At 37.1% G+C, this 17,142-nt stretch overlaps 1 protein-coding gene across 4 annotated transcripts in view; it reads left to right on the top strand.

Moving 5' to 3' along the window:
- LOC117394663 (voltage-dependent L-type calcium channel subunit beta-2-like) overlaps positions 1–17,142 on the top strand; it is a 122,323-nt gene that overhangs the window by 35,833 nt on the left and 69,348 nt on the right. Inside the window, exon 1 of one of the 4 annotated variants that reach the window (XM_059020026.1) lies at positions 10,120–10,753. The exons of the other annotated variants lie outside the window; for them this stretch is intronic. Within the exon in view, the coding sequence (XP_058876009.1) occupies positions 10,706–10,753 (48 nt within the window). The 5' untranslated portion in view covers positions 10,120–10,705. Of the gene's footprint in view, positions 1–10,119; positions 10,754–17,142 lie in introns of those variants that run through there. 4 annotated transcript variants of the gene reach the window in all.

Here is a 17,142-nt window from a genome sequence, read left to right as displayed (position 1 = left end):
AATGCTGAGAAGTACAGGCAGATACTTATCCATCATGCAATACCATCAGGGAGGCATCTGATTGGCCCCAAATTTATTCTGCAGCATGACAACGACCCCAAACATACAGCGAAAGTCATTAAGAACTATCTTCAGCGTAAAGAAGAACAAGGAGTCCTGGAAGTGATGGTATGGCCCCCACAGAGCCCTGATCTCAACATCATCGAGTCTGTCTGGGATTACATGAAGAGAGAGAAGCAACTGAGGCTGCCTAAATCCACAGAAGAACTGTGGTTAGTTCTCCAAGATGTTTGGGCCAACCTACCTGCCGAGTTCCTTCAAAAACTGTGTGCAAGTGTACCTAGAAGAATTGATGCTGTTTTGAAGGCAAAGGGTGGTCACACCAAATATTGATTTGATGTAGATTTTTCTTCTGTTCACTCACTTTGCATTTTGTTAATTGATAAATATAAACTATGAACATGTCTATTTTTGAAAGCATTCTTACTTTACAGCATTTTTTCACACTTGCCTAAAACTTTTGCACAGTACTGTATATATATATATATATATATATATATATATATATATATATATATATATATATATATAGTAACATAGCAGGGAGGGGGGTTAAAATCCTCCCTGCGTAAGACATGTGTAGAAGAAGACAGGTAGTGTGTTCTGTGTCCAAGCAGTCAATGGAAAAAGTAAGTGTTTTGTTAAAACTGTGGGGTTTGTTTTTGTGTATGCCAGGTAAACGGCTTAGCCGTCCTGCGAGCTAGTCAGGGACCAGCATACTGTGTAGTCAGCGCTCCGAAGGAGCTAGGTGTTTATTTTGTGTTTTGTTTTGTGAATTAAAAATAGCGCATCCGCGCTTTAAAAAACTCCATTTCCTGTGTCTGGGTCAATTTTTAAAGGGGCAAGAACCGTGAGTGGTGCGATTTTCTTTTACAATATATATATATATATATATATATATATATATATATATATATATATACAGTGGCCCGAAAGTATTGACACCCTCCAATCGTTTCAATGCAAAATGCTCTAATTTATGTTGACATTAATACCACCAAGTTATAATGTACAGTATGTACGTTATACTATATGAATATTCTTCTCAACACATAACTATTGTGTAAAGCATCTGAATTTGAAATAATTAAATAAATGTCAAACTCAAGAAAATTATAGTATTGTAACTATGTTCTTTCATGTCTTGCTTAATGTTTTTGTTCAGCACTTGAAAAACTTATTTTAAAATACTGTGCTGTGAATGAGTTAGTGTTATTATTATTATTTTACTTTTTTCACGACTGTATTTTGCTTCATTCAAATTCATATGAGAAGAGGAGAGCTGTCTGAGAAGAGGAGAGTTGTCATATGAAGTATATATACATATTGCCTCGGTGGTATTAGTATCGATGTGAATTGGGGCATTCTACAGGTGTCAATATGTCTCGGGCTCCACTGCATATAGTATATTTGCTACTTCATTCCCTGTGTTTCTGACAAATGCTTCCATATTTCCAAACATCCAGATTTTGGGCCCTTTATTAATTATTTAATGCAGGGCCAGTATTTAGTTCTGCCATCAGTTAGGAGTCGTTTTACTTGTACTGCAACTGCGGTATTAGCTGTCATGTGTATTGTAGCGTTTATGTTCACAGCAGCACTAGGCATTTTAGTTTTAATCACAAGTCACCAATTACATTATTTTAAGGCCAGAGGGTGGCGTTTGTGTTCTTGAAAAAGACTCCCAAAGCAGTACTAGTACAGTATATGTGTGAGGGATTTTCTGGGAGACAGCTACAAATTGATTGAACCGTTTGATAAACGACATTGCCCTTTTAAATGTTTTTATATCAATCATGGCCGCGTTGTTTTCTTAGTGTAATGTTTTGAGACCTGAATGTAGCTCAGATATGGGGCCTGCTTTTCTCAAGGTTTTATTGTGATTTAGTATCAGTTATTAAGGGATAATGGGCATGTATTTAGAATTCATCAGCACTCTTTATTGTCTCAGGTGCATGGCATGCAGTAGCAAGTAAACCCTGTTAGAGAGGTGTTTCATGTATGATGTAAGGGGACAAATCTACTTTATTCTTTATACGTTACTTACGCAGGTTGTTGGTGATCTGTCTGTTTACAGCATCATAACTTACCTAATACTGATGTACAGTATCTCCCATTGTTTCTGTTACAATAGTCTTTACTGTACTTTTCAAGAGATTTATAAACCGGATTAAAACCGTACGTATGGCAGGACGAATGCTTTCTGATCATACAGTTAATAAATACATTGACACCACCTGGTTATCTGCCTTGAGCTAGGGGAGATTTTCAAGTTACCTGTTTGTGATTGTTTATTTAAAGTACTAAATGGCAAAGCAAGCCTTGATTGCAGAAACATATGTTGAGTCATCAAACCGACTTTATTTTTGTAAAGGACACACAAAAGTATATTTGCTTGGGCAATGTTTATTTAGTTTTTAGTAAAGTTTTGTATCACCCTATAGCATTAACTAATTTTGTTTCATTAAGTCGAATGAAACCTGCTGAATAATGTGTTACATACCGCTTTGTAGTTTTCCTTAACACTTAACAAAAAACTGACAACAATTGTAACATTTCTAAATCTAACATAGTGTGCTACTATTATGGCTTCCGGTAGACTTTTGTGATATCATTTTGTAGTTTCTTTGATTACATGATGTTAAATAATAGATAAAAATAATGTTCATATTGTTTTTTTTTTTTTTTTTTTGTTTATTCTGTCTTGATCCTAAAACTGTAGGTGACGCAAAGCTTTTGGCCATAGCTGTGTACTTTATATAGCTACTGTACTACTTGTAGCGCATATTTGGAAGATGTAATATTTAACATTAATACCTCAAAATCCTAGGCAACACCCCAGTATGTTGGTAATATACAAACATTAGTTAATATTAATTTTATGATATACAGGATGAAGCCTCCATTATGTCATTAATATTTAAATATAAATATAGGGTTTTAGTCCTTAACAAATTTCATATTTCTTATAAAAATATCATTATTATTCACCATTCCATTATTCTGTGTTTTCAAGGATCCCAAATCAATCATAAATATTTACTTTAGTACTCATAACAGGCAAAAAGCAACTCAACTCATACAAATTATTAATTTTATTAACAATAGTAAGAAGAATATAAAAGTTAGAAGTCATGGTACCAGAATTATAAGTATCGACACAAGCAGGAATAAAACATTTAAACAAACATTTTCATAAGCACACAGGCTCCCGCATGATTAATATGTACAGTAACGGTGTGAAGCAGAGTCTGTTGGAATGAAGACTGCGTTGTATTTCAACAGGTTCAGTTCGGAAGCCATTTCAATTGCATTTAGCATTGAGTTGTAATATTAGTTACTTCAAACTTGTAGACAAACTCAATCAATGTTGAAATGGTTCCAAAGTTCATAGTTGTTGTTTTCAAATACACACACTGTAGCTGTGGAAACTATAGTAAGATCCAAAATGGAAAATTTCCTAGTAGTCCCGCATAAAAGATTGATTCTCAAACTGAACGCAGTAGGGATTCAAGGAAATGCATGCACATGGATTAGCGAGTGGGTAACATGTAGAAAACAGAAAGTACTGATTAGAGGAGAAACCTCAAAATGGAGCGAGGTAACCAGTGGTATACCACAGGGAGCAGTATTAGGTCCTCTGCTCTCCCTAATCTACATGAATGACTTAAATTCTGGTATAGTAAGCTAACTTGTTAAATTTGCAGACGACACAAAAAATAGGAGGAGTGGCAGACATTGTTGCAGCAGCAAAAGTCATTCAAAATGATCTAGACAGCATTCAGAACTGGGCAGACACATGGCAAATGACATTTAATAGAGAAAAATGTAAAAAATGTAAAAACTGCACGCAGGCAATAAAAATGTGCATTATAAATACCATATGGGAGATGCTGAAATTGAAAAAGGAATCTATGAAAAAGATGTAGGAATTTATGTTGACTCCAAAAAGATGCTCGGAGGCTGTGTGTTCCAGTGGTTAAAGAAAAGGGCATGTAACCAGGAGGTCCCCAGTTCAAATCCTACCTCAGCCACTGACTCATTGTGTGACCCTGAGCAAGTCACTTAACCTCCTTGTGCGCCGTCTTTCGGGTGAGACGTAATTGTAAGTGACTCTGCAGCTGATGCATAGTTCACACACCCTAGTCTCTGTAAGTCGCCTTGGATAAAGGCGTCTGCTAAATAAACAAATAATAATAATAATAATAATAATAATAATAATAATAATAATAATAACAGTGAAACGTGTTGAATTCAAATCAAAGGAAGTAATGTTAAAACTTTACAATGCATTAGTAAGACCTCATCTAGAATATTGTGCTCAGTTCTGTTCACTTCACTACAAAAAGGATATTGCTACTGTAGAAAGAGTGCAAAGAAGAGCGACCAGAATTATTCCAGGTTTAAAAGGCATGTCATATGCAGACAGGCTAAACAACTTTAATCTGTTCAGTCTTGAATAAAGAAGACTACGCGGCGATCTGATTCAAGCTTTCAAAATTCTAAAAGGGACTTTTTTGACCTGAAAAAAAAAACAAGGACCAGGGTTCACAAATGGAGATTAGATAAAGGGGCATTCAGAACAGAAAATAGCAGGTGCTTTTTTTACACAGAGAATTGTGGGAGTCTGGAACCAACTCCCCAGTAATGTTGTTGAAGCTGACACCCTGGGATCTTTCAAGAAGCTGCTTGATGAGATTCTGGGATCAATAAGGTACTAACAATCAAACTAGCAAGATGGGCCAAATGGCCTCCTCTCATTTGTAAACGTTCTTATGTTCTAATATCATCACTTCAGTTAAAGTATTATCTTGTTTCAATTGTTCATCAAAATAGCATTGTTTGTCTTTAATCTCATCAGCATGTTACACTGTATTAAACAAATAGTATTTTACTTGAATCTTAAAGTCTTTGAAACGTAATACTTATTCTGGAGATGTGGTCGTTGTTGAAAACAAAGTTGCAGTTGGTCGTCTTTGTAACACGTTGCAGGAGTCTTCAGGACGAAGATATGTACAACGCTTGAATGGGTCCCCATTACAAGCGAAGGCTCTGTGGTTACTTCATGGTGAGATGAATCCGAATCCAAGATAAAGAGAATCAGTTCATCCTTGTTTCACTGTAAATGTAGCGCCCCAAAGAGGAGTTTACTTTGGTGATACAATCTCCGCCAGGTAAAACAGGAAGCTAATCTAATGACCCTGTTACGCATATTTAGTCCTTTTGAAGTAGATCAATCAAGAAGGGTTGAGGGAAGACAAACTTAATTAACTTCACAGCATCTCAAATCCCATAGATTAAGAATGGAAATGTCATTTTACAAAGTATATTCAAATACAAATTCAAATTTATCCCACATACTGGGGCACTCAAAACACAATTATGAAAAGGCTTCCACACCAAGAAGCCTTACCTGTAATGTTACTTAACAAAAGCAGTACAGTAATTCTGTAAGGGATAAACACAGATAAGTGTTAAACCGGTAAAATTGATTCACTGATCATTGTTTATGCAACTTAAAACATTTCTTACTAATTTGATACTTATTTGATTAATGAGATTCAATTGATTGCTAATTCAATAATGGGATTTGTTTTTTGAGTTTGAAATCCCACTTACACAAACAAAATTGCCTGTAGTGTGAAGTTTGTAGTGGGGACTACATTTTAGATGTAGAACATGGAATTAGAAAAATATAAAAGCAGAAAACAAAGGAATGTGATCCAGCAACGGAAAGTAAAGGTATTGATCGTTTTGCTGAACCTAAAACAGATGATTACCTAAATATCATTGCCAGCGACTGGTCTTTGAGAAGTACTCGGGAAAAATGTAAGTGGGCTGTAAGCTTGTTTGCTAATTGATAGAGATTTACAAAGTGACGATGAAATTGCAGTTGTTCCTGAACCTGTCCAGAAGAAATGTGAAATACAAATTAAAAGGGAAGGGGGTGTTTATGTGGAAGTGAATTTGCAATTATGTAAACTTTTTTTGCATTATGTTAATGTATAATTGTATTACTTTTCTTTAACAAAGTGAAATGCTGAACTGAAATTGCAAACTCTTTTCTAAGTGTTACTTTTGAAATATGTAATTCTACAATTAATTATTTTTTTAAATGCTTGTTGTGTAATAAAATGGTATTTGCTTTTCTGTTGAATTGCTCTGACTGTAGTTTCATTGACAAACTCACAGTTTTCCGTGGATTTGTAGCATAAACTGTGGATTTGTTAATCAACAATATATCTGCCGCACATCCCTTCTCTTCAAAGCCACACAGCCACTTTTAGTTTGAAGATTTGTACAATGAATCAATGAAAAGATCAAAGGGTGGCATCAAAGAGATGTTTTAAAGGCTAATAATGGCTGAATTTGAATTTGAAAACATTAACCTGAAGCTGGAGATTGCAGTGAAGTTCATACAGTTAATTATTATGGGCTATAATGGATATTCAGAGCCTGTTTAAAAATGTATTTCTTCACATAAATACATTTCTACAGGACTTTTAATTACATGCGTTCTTTATGATTGAAATCATGGTGCTCATTTTCTACTTTTGGATCTAGCAATACATTACAGTGTTTGGCATGACTGCAATTAACACTGTTCCAACAGATGGTTGCTTTGTTCGAAGACCTTGGTCACGTTCATCTCAGCAGTTTTGATTGAAAACTGGAGAATTGAACAGGTGAAGGGAAGTGTTCTTCGTTCTGGGGTAGAGACGATGTTAAATGCCCACTCTGACGCTCATAACATTATCCAAAGCTATACTACAATCTGTATATCTCCACACAGATTAAATGTTATGTTCTGTGCAATTAAATGAGTTGCCCCCACAGTAGGGGAGAATAGGCCAAATGGCCTGTTCTCGTTCCCAAACGTATCTTATGTTCTTACAGTATATAGGTTCCAGATGCAGTAAATAGGGTTGGATCAAGATGAATGACATAGTTGCTGTATGTAAAAAAAAATCAAAAGTGCAGTACTGGAAATATACCAGAGTATCATGAACAGCACAGCACTGGGACAGAATGTTTGGACATAGAGACTATATGTGATTAAAACATTTTCCGTTGTTGCTAAAAAAAATCTGGTGAGGTTTGTTTGTACAGTAGTTTGCTTATAATACATTTAAAGTATTACACACGGTGTCATTTTTAAATAAATGCTTCATTTAAAACATAAAGCATTTTGTTGAATACTGGTACAGTGGGCAGCAGTGTGGCGTAGTGGTTAGGGCTTTGGACTCTTGACCAGAGGGTCATGGGTTCAATCACAGGTGGGGGACACTGCTGCTGTACTGTTGAGCAAGGTACTTTACCTAGATTGCTCCAGTAAAAACCCAGCTGTATAAATGGGTAATTGTATAAAAAAAAAACAATGTGATATCTGTATAATGTGATATCTTGTAACAATTGTAAGTCGCCCTGGATAAAGGTCTCTGCTAAGATATAAATAATAATAATAATAATAATAGAGTTTCTGTAACAATAGCCAAAATACTGAGGATTTCTTGTTGCTGATCAGTGACAAGATGATGTTTGTCTCATTTCAGATCATATTTGTCTTACCTGTTTTTTTCTCCCCTCCTGTATGCACTTATTTCATCTTGGTCACCCTAACGTCTTTAGTTTGAGTGCCCATACAGGTTTTAGGTTACTGGTTTTTATCACAGTGTGACGTCATTGCGAGAGGTCCAGTTCACAGCATGCCGTAAAACACAGCAGTCAGAACACTCTAAAAGTTGTAACAGGACAGGTAAGGACACATTTCATGTATTGTATTTGCGATTGCAATAGGGTATGTTGTACACTTCTAGTATAATTGATCTTAGAAAGGCAACAGGAGACTTTGCATGTACAAAGCTGTAGATATAGTGTGCAAGGTAAGCAAGCATGCAGACATCTACTACATATGATGGACAGTCACAAGAAATCGCCAGCAAAATCAATATAAAAAATGGTATCAGTTTGTCTCGAGTGTTAAATTTACAAACAACATATTATTTCTCTGGGGAATAAAATACAAAGTTTAGTAAAAGATTAAACCTTTTTGCTGCTTCTAATTCAAAATGTGAATACAATGAAGAGAACACTCACAGAAAATCTTGCAGAGAAGTGACCACTCACAGAATATCTTGTAGAGAAGTGACCACTCACAGAATATCTTGGAGAAGTGACCACTCACAGAATATCTTGGAGAAGTGAACACTCACAGAATATCTTGGAGAAGTGAACACTCACAGAATATCTTGTGGAGAAGTGAACACTCACAGAATATCTTGTGGAGAAGTGAACACTCACAGAATATCTTGGAGAAGAGAACACTCACAAATATCTTGCAGAGAAGTGAACACTCACAGAATATCTTGTAGAGAAGTGACCACTCACAGAATATCTTGCAGAGAAGTGACCACTCACAGAACATCTTGTAGAGAAGTGAACACTTACAGAATATCTTGCAGAGAAGTGACCACTCACAGAATATCTTGTAGAGAAGTGAACACTCACAGAATATCTTGTAGAAGTGAACACTCACAGAATATCTTGTAGAAGTGACCACTCACAGAATATCTTGTAGAAGTGACCACTCACAGAATATCTTGTAGAAGTGACCACTCACAGAATATCTTGTGCAGAAGTGAACACTCACAGAATATCTTGCGGTGTAAGTTTCAGAAGTAAAGAACTGGAATTTCAATAAAACCAGATTATTTTGCCTAATTCTTTACCCCCCTCCCCCCCAAAAATAAAATATCGTCATTTGAAAACCCACCAGAAAATGGCTATGCTTTTTGGTTGAAATGCATGACTTTTTTACTTTCACGATATTCATGATAAGAAAATAATCCTGTAATTTTGAATTCTGTTTGTCCTTCAGCTTTGCCATACAGCTGAATCAGCTTGTCGCATACTGGAGTGACCGCTCCACTGTTCAGTCTGCACTGCATATTTAATAAGCTGGGATAGTCATTCAAGGAGTCGGTACCCTCTGAATTGCTGCTTTCTGCGTCCTCATTCTCCTTGGAATCTCAAACAGAGATTTTAACTGAGGACATTGCAATGCTCGCTAATTGTCCTACAGAATATAGTTAAAACAGTATGACTTGGCTAAATGTGTTTTACAAATAGTCCAAATAATACATTTAATGATATAAACCTGATGGGTATAATTTTCTGTGCCTGGTTAATTTGGATAATTAGGATAATTAATAGCAGTATTTGGATAATGCAGTAATTTACTGTATCAGGGTGGCTCAGGGTATACATTTATTTGCAGTAACACCTGATACGACAAATGAACAAACCTGTCTAAGTAATGCTAGAACCGTATGCCGAACAATAGAGAAACACATGGTAACATAACAGTAAAATACCAGTATAGTAGGGTTTATGTAATACACTTTATTTTATTCAAGCTATAAAGTAAATTTATATTTAAACCTTAAAGGGAACTCTCGTCAGATTGTTTTTCATCCTGTACTTGAATTCTAGTTCCCTAGTTAAATGGTCACAGTGAAAACGTGATTACATAAAAGGTTGATTTGCAATGCTTTCCTATGATTTTACCTTGTAATCATGCTTACATTGCATTTTTCAGTGTTCAATGATACTGTTGCTAACAAGTCCTTATACCCTAGTCCTGCAGCCTTCTGCTTATTTTGCCACTGATATTTATTTGCCAGTGGAAAAGGGTTAACTGTCTACACAAGACATTAATAATAGACAGCTTGTTAATATTGATTTATCAGTTAATTTTTTGAACTGCTACAGGTGATAAAATTAATTGTTGTATACCCTTACAATAGAAGCCATTAAACACCTGTGCCAAACAACACATTTAAATTTACATAAAGCATTTCCGATGCTTGATACTTGTTCTGATATGCAGTGCAATGAACCACAAGCAATGCATGGCTGCAGTTTTCAGCAAGCAGAGATTCAGGTAATAAGGACACTCGGAGCATTTCTGCCTTCATTTGATGTGAGACACGTACCAAGATAAAGCAGCTGACACTTCTGAGGGTGGCTCTGCAGTCAAAGGAATCCAGAGTGAATTAAAATCTGGGCTCAATAATTTCAGAGGCTAGAACGGGGGAAGGGTAAATGACAGATCAGGTCAATATGGTACAGAGATAACATTGAATCAAGGAGGCTGCTGCTAATTTCTGCACTGTGAAGAGATCTGCAAAAACGGTGGCAGGAGACTTTCAGCAGAACATGTTACAGCACAGCAGTCAGATCTGACATTTACTTTGTATCAACCCTGGGGACTTCAAAAAATAAACAGCACAAACAATGAGTTGCAAAGATAAGAGCCAGGTCTGTTCTGGCTTGATTACTGAGGTTCACTAAAACAATTAAAGATTATTACTACTACTACTGCTGCTGCTGCTTATATAAAGGTGCATTCGTCCTGGGCTCAGAAGATTAATTTACTCCAAGAAAGAAGGGTTCATCTGTCTTCGGGGCAATCTGAAACCAGTTACTAACCCAGAGGTTTAGGGAGCACCTCAGCCTAGTGGTTTTTTTTTCGTTTTTTTTTCTTTGCACACCTTTTGACTGAAAGGTGGAGGGAGACATGGACAGTGGAGACCGATCCGAGCTCTGTGAAGCTGCTTGCTAATAGCACTCTGTTGCCCTCTTGATGCTGTGTTGTGGACTAGGGCATCGGCGGAGAGTACGGGTTTCCTATGTAAGTCTTTTGTCATTTATTACACAATAACATTGTTGTGGCTCTTCATCAATTTTGATGGAGCCGGAAGTATTTCTCTGATTACGCAAAAGCTTGGTAGGTATGTGACTCTAACCCTGCAACTCATCGCTTTTTTATATATATATCTGGAAGAGTCTACTGTAGGTAGACAGGGATGTTTGAAAAAAAGACATGCAAGATACAATCAGGCTGGTACTCCCCTGACTTCATACCTGTAGCTGCAATGTCAGTGTTAACAGTGCAGACATTTAGTTATCGGGGAGGTCGGCTCAATCACCAGACTATACAACTATATCACAATCCTTTTATGTATTTAGAAGAATAGGATCTTGTGCTGATAGTTGTTTTATACGACTGGATAGCTTCCAAAAAAAGGATGCATCGATGAGTTTTGCATTTAATTACGAACGTACCACCTGTATCCTTTCTTCTGCCGCCTCAGACTGTGTGCAGAGAATTCAGTGAAACAATAACTTCCTGGATTTCTGCAGCACTGCCACGCAGTTTGTGATATGCTCTCAAACTGAAAAATAAATGTGTGTTTTTTTTTTTTGAAGTGCACCACTAAAAACTAATTTGGGGCAGTGAGGAATTCTTTTGAAAGGCCTAATCATGTTTAAGGATGCAGGAAAAGCAAAGTCAATTGTATCTGTGAACTAAATCACTAAAGCTATGCCTCAAAAGACATATGTTATTATGAAATGAATAGTCAGGTCGTGCTTGAAGTGTGGAAGTCTTCTGAATTCGAACAGGATGTTTTACATGCATTGTAGATTGTCTGCAAAGATGAACTTTACTGACTGTGTAGGCAGGGGATGACAATTGTGTCTAACCAAAAGTATACTGCCAAAGGTATTGCACACACTTTTTAAATACTAACATACATATAAAGGTTACATAATAACTATGTATGTATGTATTGCCTAAATACAGTGTACTGGTAAAAGAGATTCATACTTTAAAGACCTTGTCTGCATGCTTTACTTTTAAAGATTTAAGTTGCATCCATTATGTTTGTGTATATTATCCTTTTCTTCAAGCAAAATATGAAAGTCTTTAATAAATCTCACCCTGTTCAATTGCAAGCGATAGGTCATTTCAATTAAAAGCCAATATATTTATGCCAGATTATTTAAACTCCAGTGTAGTTTCTACGCTGAAGGTGGTAATTATCTTAAACATGTTGTATACAGTGGTTCACATAGAAAAGGGCCCTGGTACTCAGTTGTTTTACTTTTGCAAATGCTTAATGATTGTGCATATTCAAAGTGAAGCAGTTACAGTATTTAAAACTTTTATTTTGATGCTGTAAATGCATTAAAAACTGCTCTACTGTAGATTGTTTGTAAGTAATATTCTAGAAACCTAGTACGTGAATAAGTAGTACAGTATTTCTGAAGAAAAGACCCTACTGTAACAACAGTGTCACTGTAAATGCATTGCTCCCCCAGTCTGGGGAGCATTGCTTTGCCAGGCTTCAGGGCTCCTTGGGAGAGAATGTTTCTGTATGAGCTGTGACACCTATGAAACGTGCTGCCCCCCAGGGTTCACTTGTTATGTGACAGTTTCATGATTATCAAATTGTATGGAATCCATCAAAACGTAATGTAAAAAAAAAGTACTTCATAACGTAAGTGTTAAAGCTTTGTGTGCCATTGGTCTTTGAGCCTTGAGCCAGCCTTTTGGATGCCAGCCTTCTTCAGTTACTGTTGGTCATATCAGAATAAAGACATAGTTGAAATAATCTACTGCCACGTGGCCCTTGGACCCCTGGCCAACTAATCTTGTCCGTCTCTGTGCTTCTGATCTTTCTCCTTCCATTATACACACTCTCAACCTGTCCCTAAATTCAGGCTCGGTTCCTGGTGCCCACAAGCTTGCTCGAGTTACGCAGGTACTCAAAACCCTACCTTGACCTGGCTTTCTTATCTAATTTAGATCTCCAATCTGTCTTTTTTCTCCAAAACTCTCAAAAGGGCTGTAGCCAGTCAGCTGATGAAACATCTCACGGATAACAATCTGCTTGAGTCTCTGCAGTCTGGCTTCCGGCCGCATCACAGTAGAAACTGCTCTGCTCCAGATTGTAAATATCTCCTGCTTAATGCTGATGCTGCTGCTCCCTCTGTGCTTGTCCTCCTTGACCTACCAGCTGCTTTTGACACCATATATCATAACATTCTTCTTGACCGCCTTCAGAAGTATGCTGGGATCTCTGGAACCTGTCAACACAGGTCCTGAGTACCGATTCAACCTGCTGACCCGCTATGTCCCTGCCCGCAAGCTGAGGTCCTCCGACTTTCTGGCCTGCTTGTTCTCCCCAAGCAAAAGTGCACCACACTTGGAGAACGCTCTTTTAGCTTCATAGCTCCGACTCTGGAACTCTCTCCCAGCTTTGGTGCGTGATGCTCCCACCATCGCTCGCTTTAAATCAACTCTCAAGACCCACCTGTTCTCTCTTGCTTCCCATGCTCTTTAAGCCTGATATCTGTTATTAGCTGTTGTGTCTTTGCTACTACTGATTTTTCACGGTATCTTATTCTCATGATTCTATATGACATACACATCCACAATGTCTTAGAATTTTCACATCCTAGTCTTGTATTTTAATGTATTATTTTGCATTGTTTTTCCCTATTTAATGTATTATGGATTGTTTTTTACTGTATCTTGTAAAGCGCTTTGTGATGGTGGTCCACTATGAATGGCGCTATATAAAATAAAGACTGATTGATTGATTGATAAATGCTGTGATTCCCCAGGCAAGACAGGGAAACTTGATTTTTTATACCACATGCAGTGAATGAGGAGGGGTCATGTGTTATTTATATCATACATACATACTTCACTTTTAGGGGTCATTAAAAAATTGTATGCCAATCTCATTTCATTACATTGTAATCTGTACCGTCAATTTTGGCAACAGATGTACAGGACATATTTTGCAGTGCCTATGGAATAACTCCCAATATGCTTTTTTATTTATTTTAGAATCACATCATTTTCACTTTAAAACAGTAGTTTGTGAAATGGCAGACTTATATTTTATTCCTTGCATTGCATTTTCTATAGAATAATTTAGAATTATTCAATATTTTTTTTTTTACCTATCATTGAACTTGTCAGCAGCATATGTCAATCTTCTTCTTTATCTATACCACTTGATTAGGTCTATTCAGTGCACAGGAGTTTCTATAGTGCATTTCTGCCTGTAAAATTATGTAAAGACCTGTAAGTATTTAGGCAAGCCACCGTTTAGATCAATTGAAAATACCTCAATATGTGCTAAATTGAGGATCAAAAACGGTCAACAATATAAAAAACCGCAAATGCCAGCATCACTGGTGAACTCATGTGGTGGTGCTGTGTGACAGGCAGGGCCAGCCAGCTGTTAGATGCATCAACAAGGACAGAGAGGGTCTCTTCGGTATGCTTCCTCGTTGCAGAGGCCTGGTATTGTCAGCCAACGCTATGGCAATTAAAAGTGAAGCAGCAGGACAGGAATTTAATCAACAATTTAGACTACCGTATGTTCTCTTTGTTGGAATAACAGGATACACTTTAGCATGGGAATCTGCAAGGTTTCTAAATATGTTATATGCCTATTAGCACGACCAATAGTATTCCCATTTTATTCTGCAGAAGGTCTTTTGGTTTTCTGCTTGTATTTTATACTGCAATTTGGAACATATAGATGAAAAGTTGCTGCTTTTATCTTGTACTTAATCACTTCATGAAGCCTTTGTTCTCTTAAATATCATAACATTGCATAAAAATATATGCAAAAGAATGTAATGAGTAATCTGTTCACAGGCCAGGTGCCTCAGATATTTTTTATTTAATACCAATGAGTTAAGGATGCCATCCTCCTAAGTGGTTTTCTGCAATGATGAATGTGAATGAACAGTGCTTTTCAAATCAGTTTGAGGCAGAAACTTTTGTTGATTTCTATTATGTATTTCTGAATCGGAGAATATTGCACAAAAAATGGTTTGCCTTTGATTTACATTTTAATTTAACGATAAACTCTGTTCGTCTGTTATACAGTTATGTTTCTGTGTTTATTTGGATCAAACTTTATTATTTTGGGGCGGATTTTAAAAGGTTATGGTTAGACATAAATACTGTTTTTAGAAATGGCTTCTATACTGTAGATCTGATCTTCAGAAGTTAAGGAGTGTACACTCCCTGTTGGATAATTTAACAATTTTAACAATTTACAAAGTAAATTCACTTTTATTTGGTCACAGAGGATGTCTTGTTTTTGTTCACAAAATCACACCTTTCTACAGTAGTTTGAGAAGTCTGTATAAATCTACAAGAAAAAAAAAACTCCAGATGCTGATTTATGTTTTCTGCTGATGCACAGTAGTTGTATAGTGACGACACATTAGTTACATTAAGAGCTTGATTGGTATTAAAAACAAGGCTAAACAAACACGTTTTTCACGCACTGAACAAGTGCCAATGAGATGAAAGCACGTTTGCAGCAGGTGCTGTACATGAGTTACACATGCAGTTCAGAGCAGCTGGAAACAAGGTATGAGTTGAGTATGATTGAGTCATTCTGCTAAGTGGCACGGGTCACTTTGCATGCCAGATGAAGCGGATTACTCTGCTAGTGCCACTCTCTTCTCCATTGGAGCTGCGAGATTAAGCGGCTAGCTCGTCTGGTCTTTCTTATAGTTTTTAAGAGAATAGAAGATGCATGCAGTTTGAAATCATGGCCGTGTTGGTTGAAGTGCAGTGAGACTGGAGTGGGTCTGGACTCCCAGTACTGGCAATCATATTTATGTTCTGCAAATCTGATGGCTACTGATTGCTAGATTCACCAAATGTAAACACAGTTAGTGGTTTCTCAGTCGAACTTACCTTAAAGTTTAGTTTGAAATGAACTTAGCTGCCTGCTGTCTGTGGGATGTTAGGGAGTGTAGACTGACTTGAGTGATGAGGAAATCATCCAACTCCACCTTCCAAAAAAGACGAGTGAATTTTCTACTGCAATTCTCAGTAATGATACATGTAGTTAGCTCCTGCCCCCACCCAAATAAATGTTAATAATAAATTAAAATCCTAAAGTTTAAAATAAAATGAATTCTTAAACTTGTTTTACATTATTTTAATTCTGTTTTCCAATGGTATTCTAAAAATTGTTAAAAATAAACACTGCTAGTTCTACAATTTCTGCCTGTTATGTCACCAAGCATTATAACAAATAATATATACCAAAACTGTACATATAAGGCTGTAATTGTATCTGGGGTTGCTGGTGACGTTGATTAATCATGTGATATATATGTCACCAGAAAACCTTGATAGAGATATAGTCTTATTATGTACAGTTGGGTGTGCATTATTATTATTATTATTATTATTATTATTATTATTATTATTATTATTATTATCATCACCATCACCATCTTTTGGAGTTGTTTTGATTCTGTTCTGACAGTTGAAGAGCACTTTAGCAACACAAGTCACACGTGGCAATATATTGCTGTGACAAAGATCGAATGAGTCTTAGTGTTAAATCTCCCTCTCGACCTGTGAGAGCACGGTATACGAGGAACAGAGTACCCTTAATGAAATGGCACGACAATTTATTCCGTAGGGTAGATGGAAGTCGGTCAGTTCGGAAGGGGGCGGAGCCATGGCACCCGAGCTCAGTGACCCAGACGGTAAGCGGCGTGGCATCCGAGGACTGGAGGAGCGGATGCGCTCGTTAACCTCGGGGTCATGGGCGAGGGTATAAATAGGGGGCATGGCTTGAGTGATCTGTTCCTTTTGCATATGGTTAAGTTAACTAACCAAGAAGGAGCCCGTACCGTGAGTAAACCGTGAGTGTTCTGTGTCTGTGTATTAACACTGTGTGTCTTGTGTGTTATTTGTCACAGAAGATTACTGAGCACGATCCGGAGCTGCAGCCGCAGGCCAGCGAAAAACCCGGACTTCACCACTCACCTTTCACTACCAACTGTCTTTGTGTTTGCACCTTTTAGCACTTGAATCACGCACTGTCTTTGTGTTCGTGTTTAGTGTGGGTGTCGGAACGGGACTTTGGGGTTGCGGGTCAAACCCGCAGGATTATAAATTAGAAGTGATACACGCCGCTGTATCACTTCCAGCACTATTATTATTTACAGGTTTTGCCTTGAGGCTCTGGACATTTACTAAAATAAATAAACACCCTTGCACCTGTACCAACGTCTGTCTGTGTAATTATTCTGCACTGCACGCACCTGCACGTCATTACCACTTTGCCACAATTGCACACAAAACTGACAATTCCACTGGACATTATCTTGGAGGTGGGGGAGGGAGAGGCAACACGTGTTTTAAAATAGTACAGGCCCTGCTCACTGAGTGAGAAG

This window comes from Acipenser ruthenus, chromosome 3, assembly GCF_902713425.1.
Source record: "Acipenser ruthenus chromosome 3, fAciRut3.2 maternal haplotype, whole genome shotgun sequence".
NCBI lineage: Eukaryota > Metazoa > Chordata > Actinopteri > Acipenseriformes > Acipenseridae > Acipenser > Acipenser ruthenus.
Note: the sequence above shows the minus strand (reverse complement) of the source record. Positions and strands in the feature narration are given on the sequence as shown.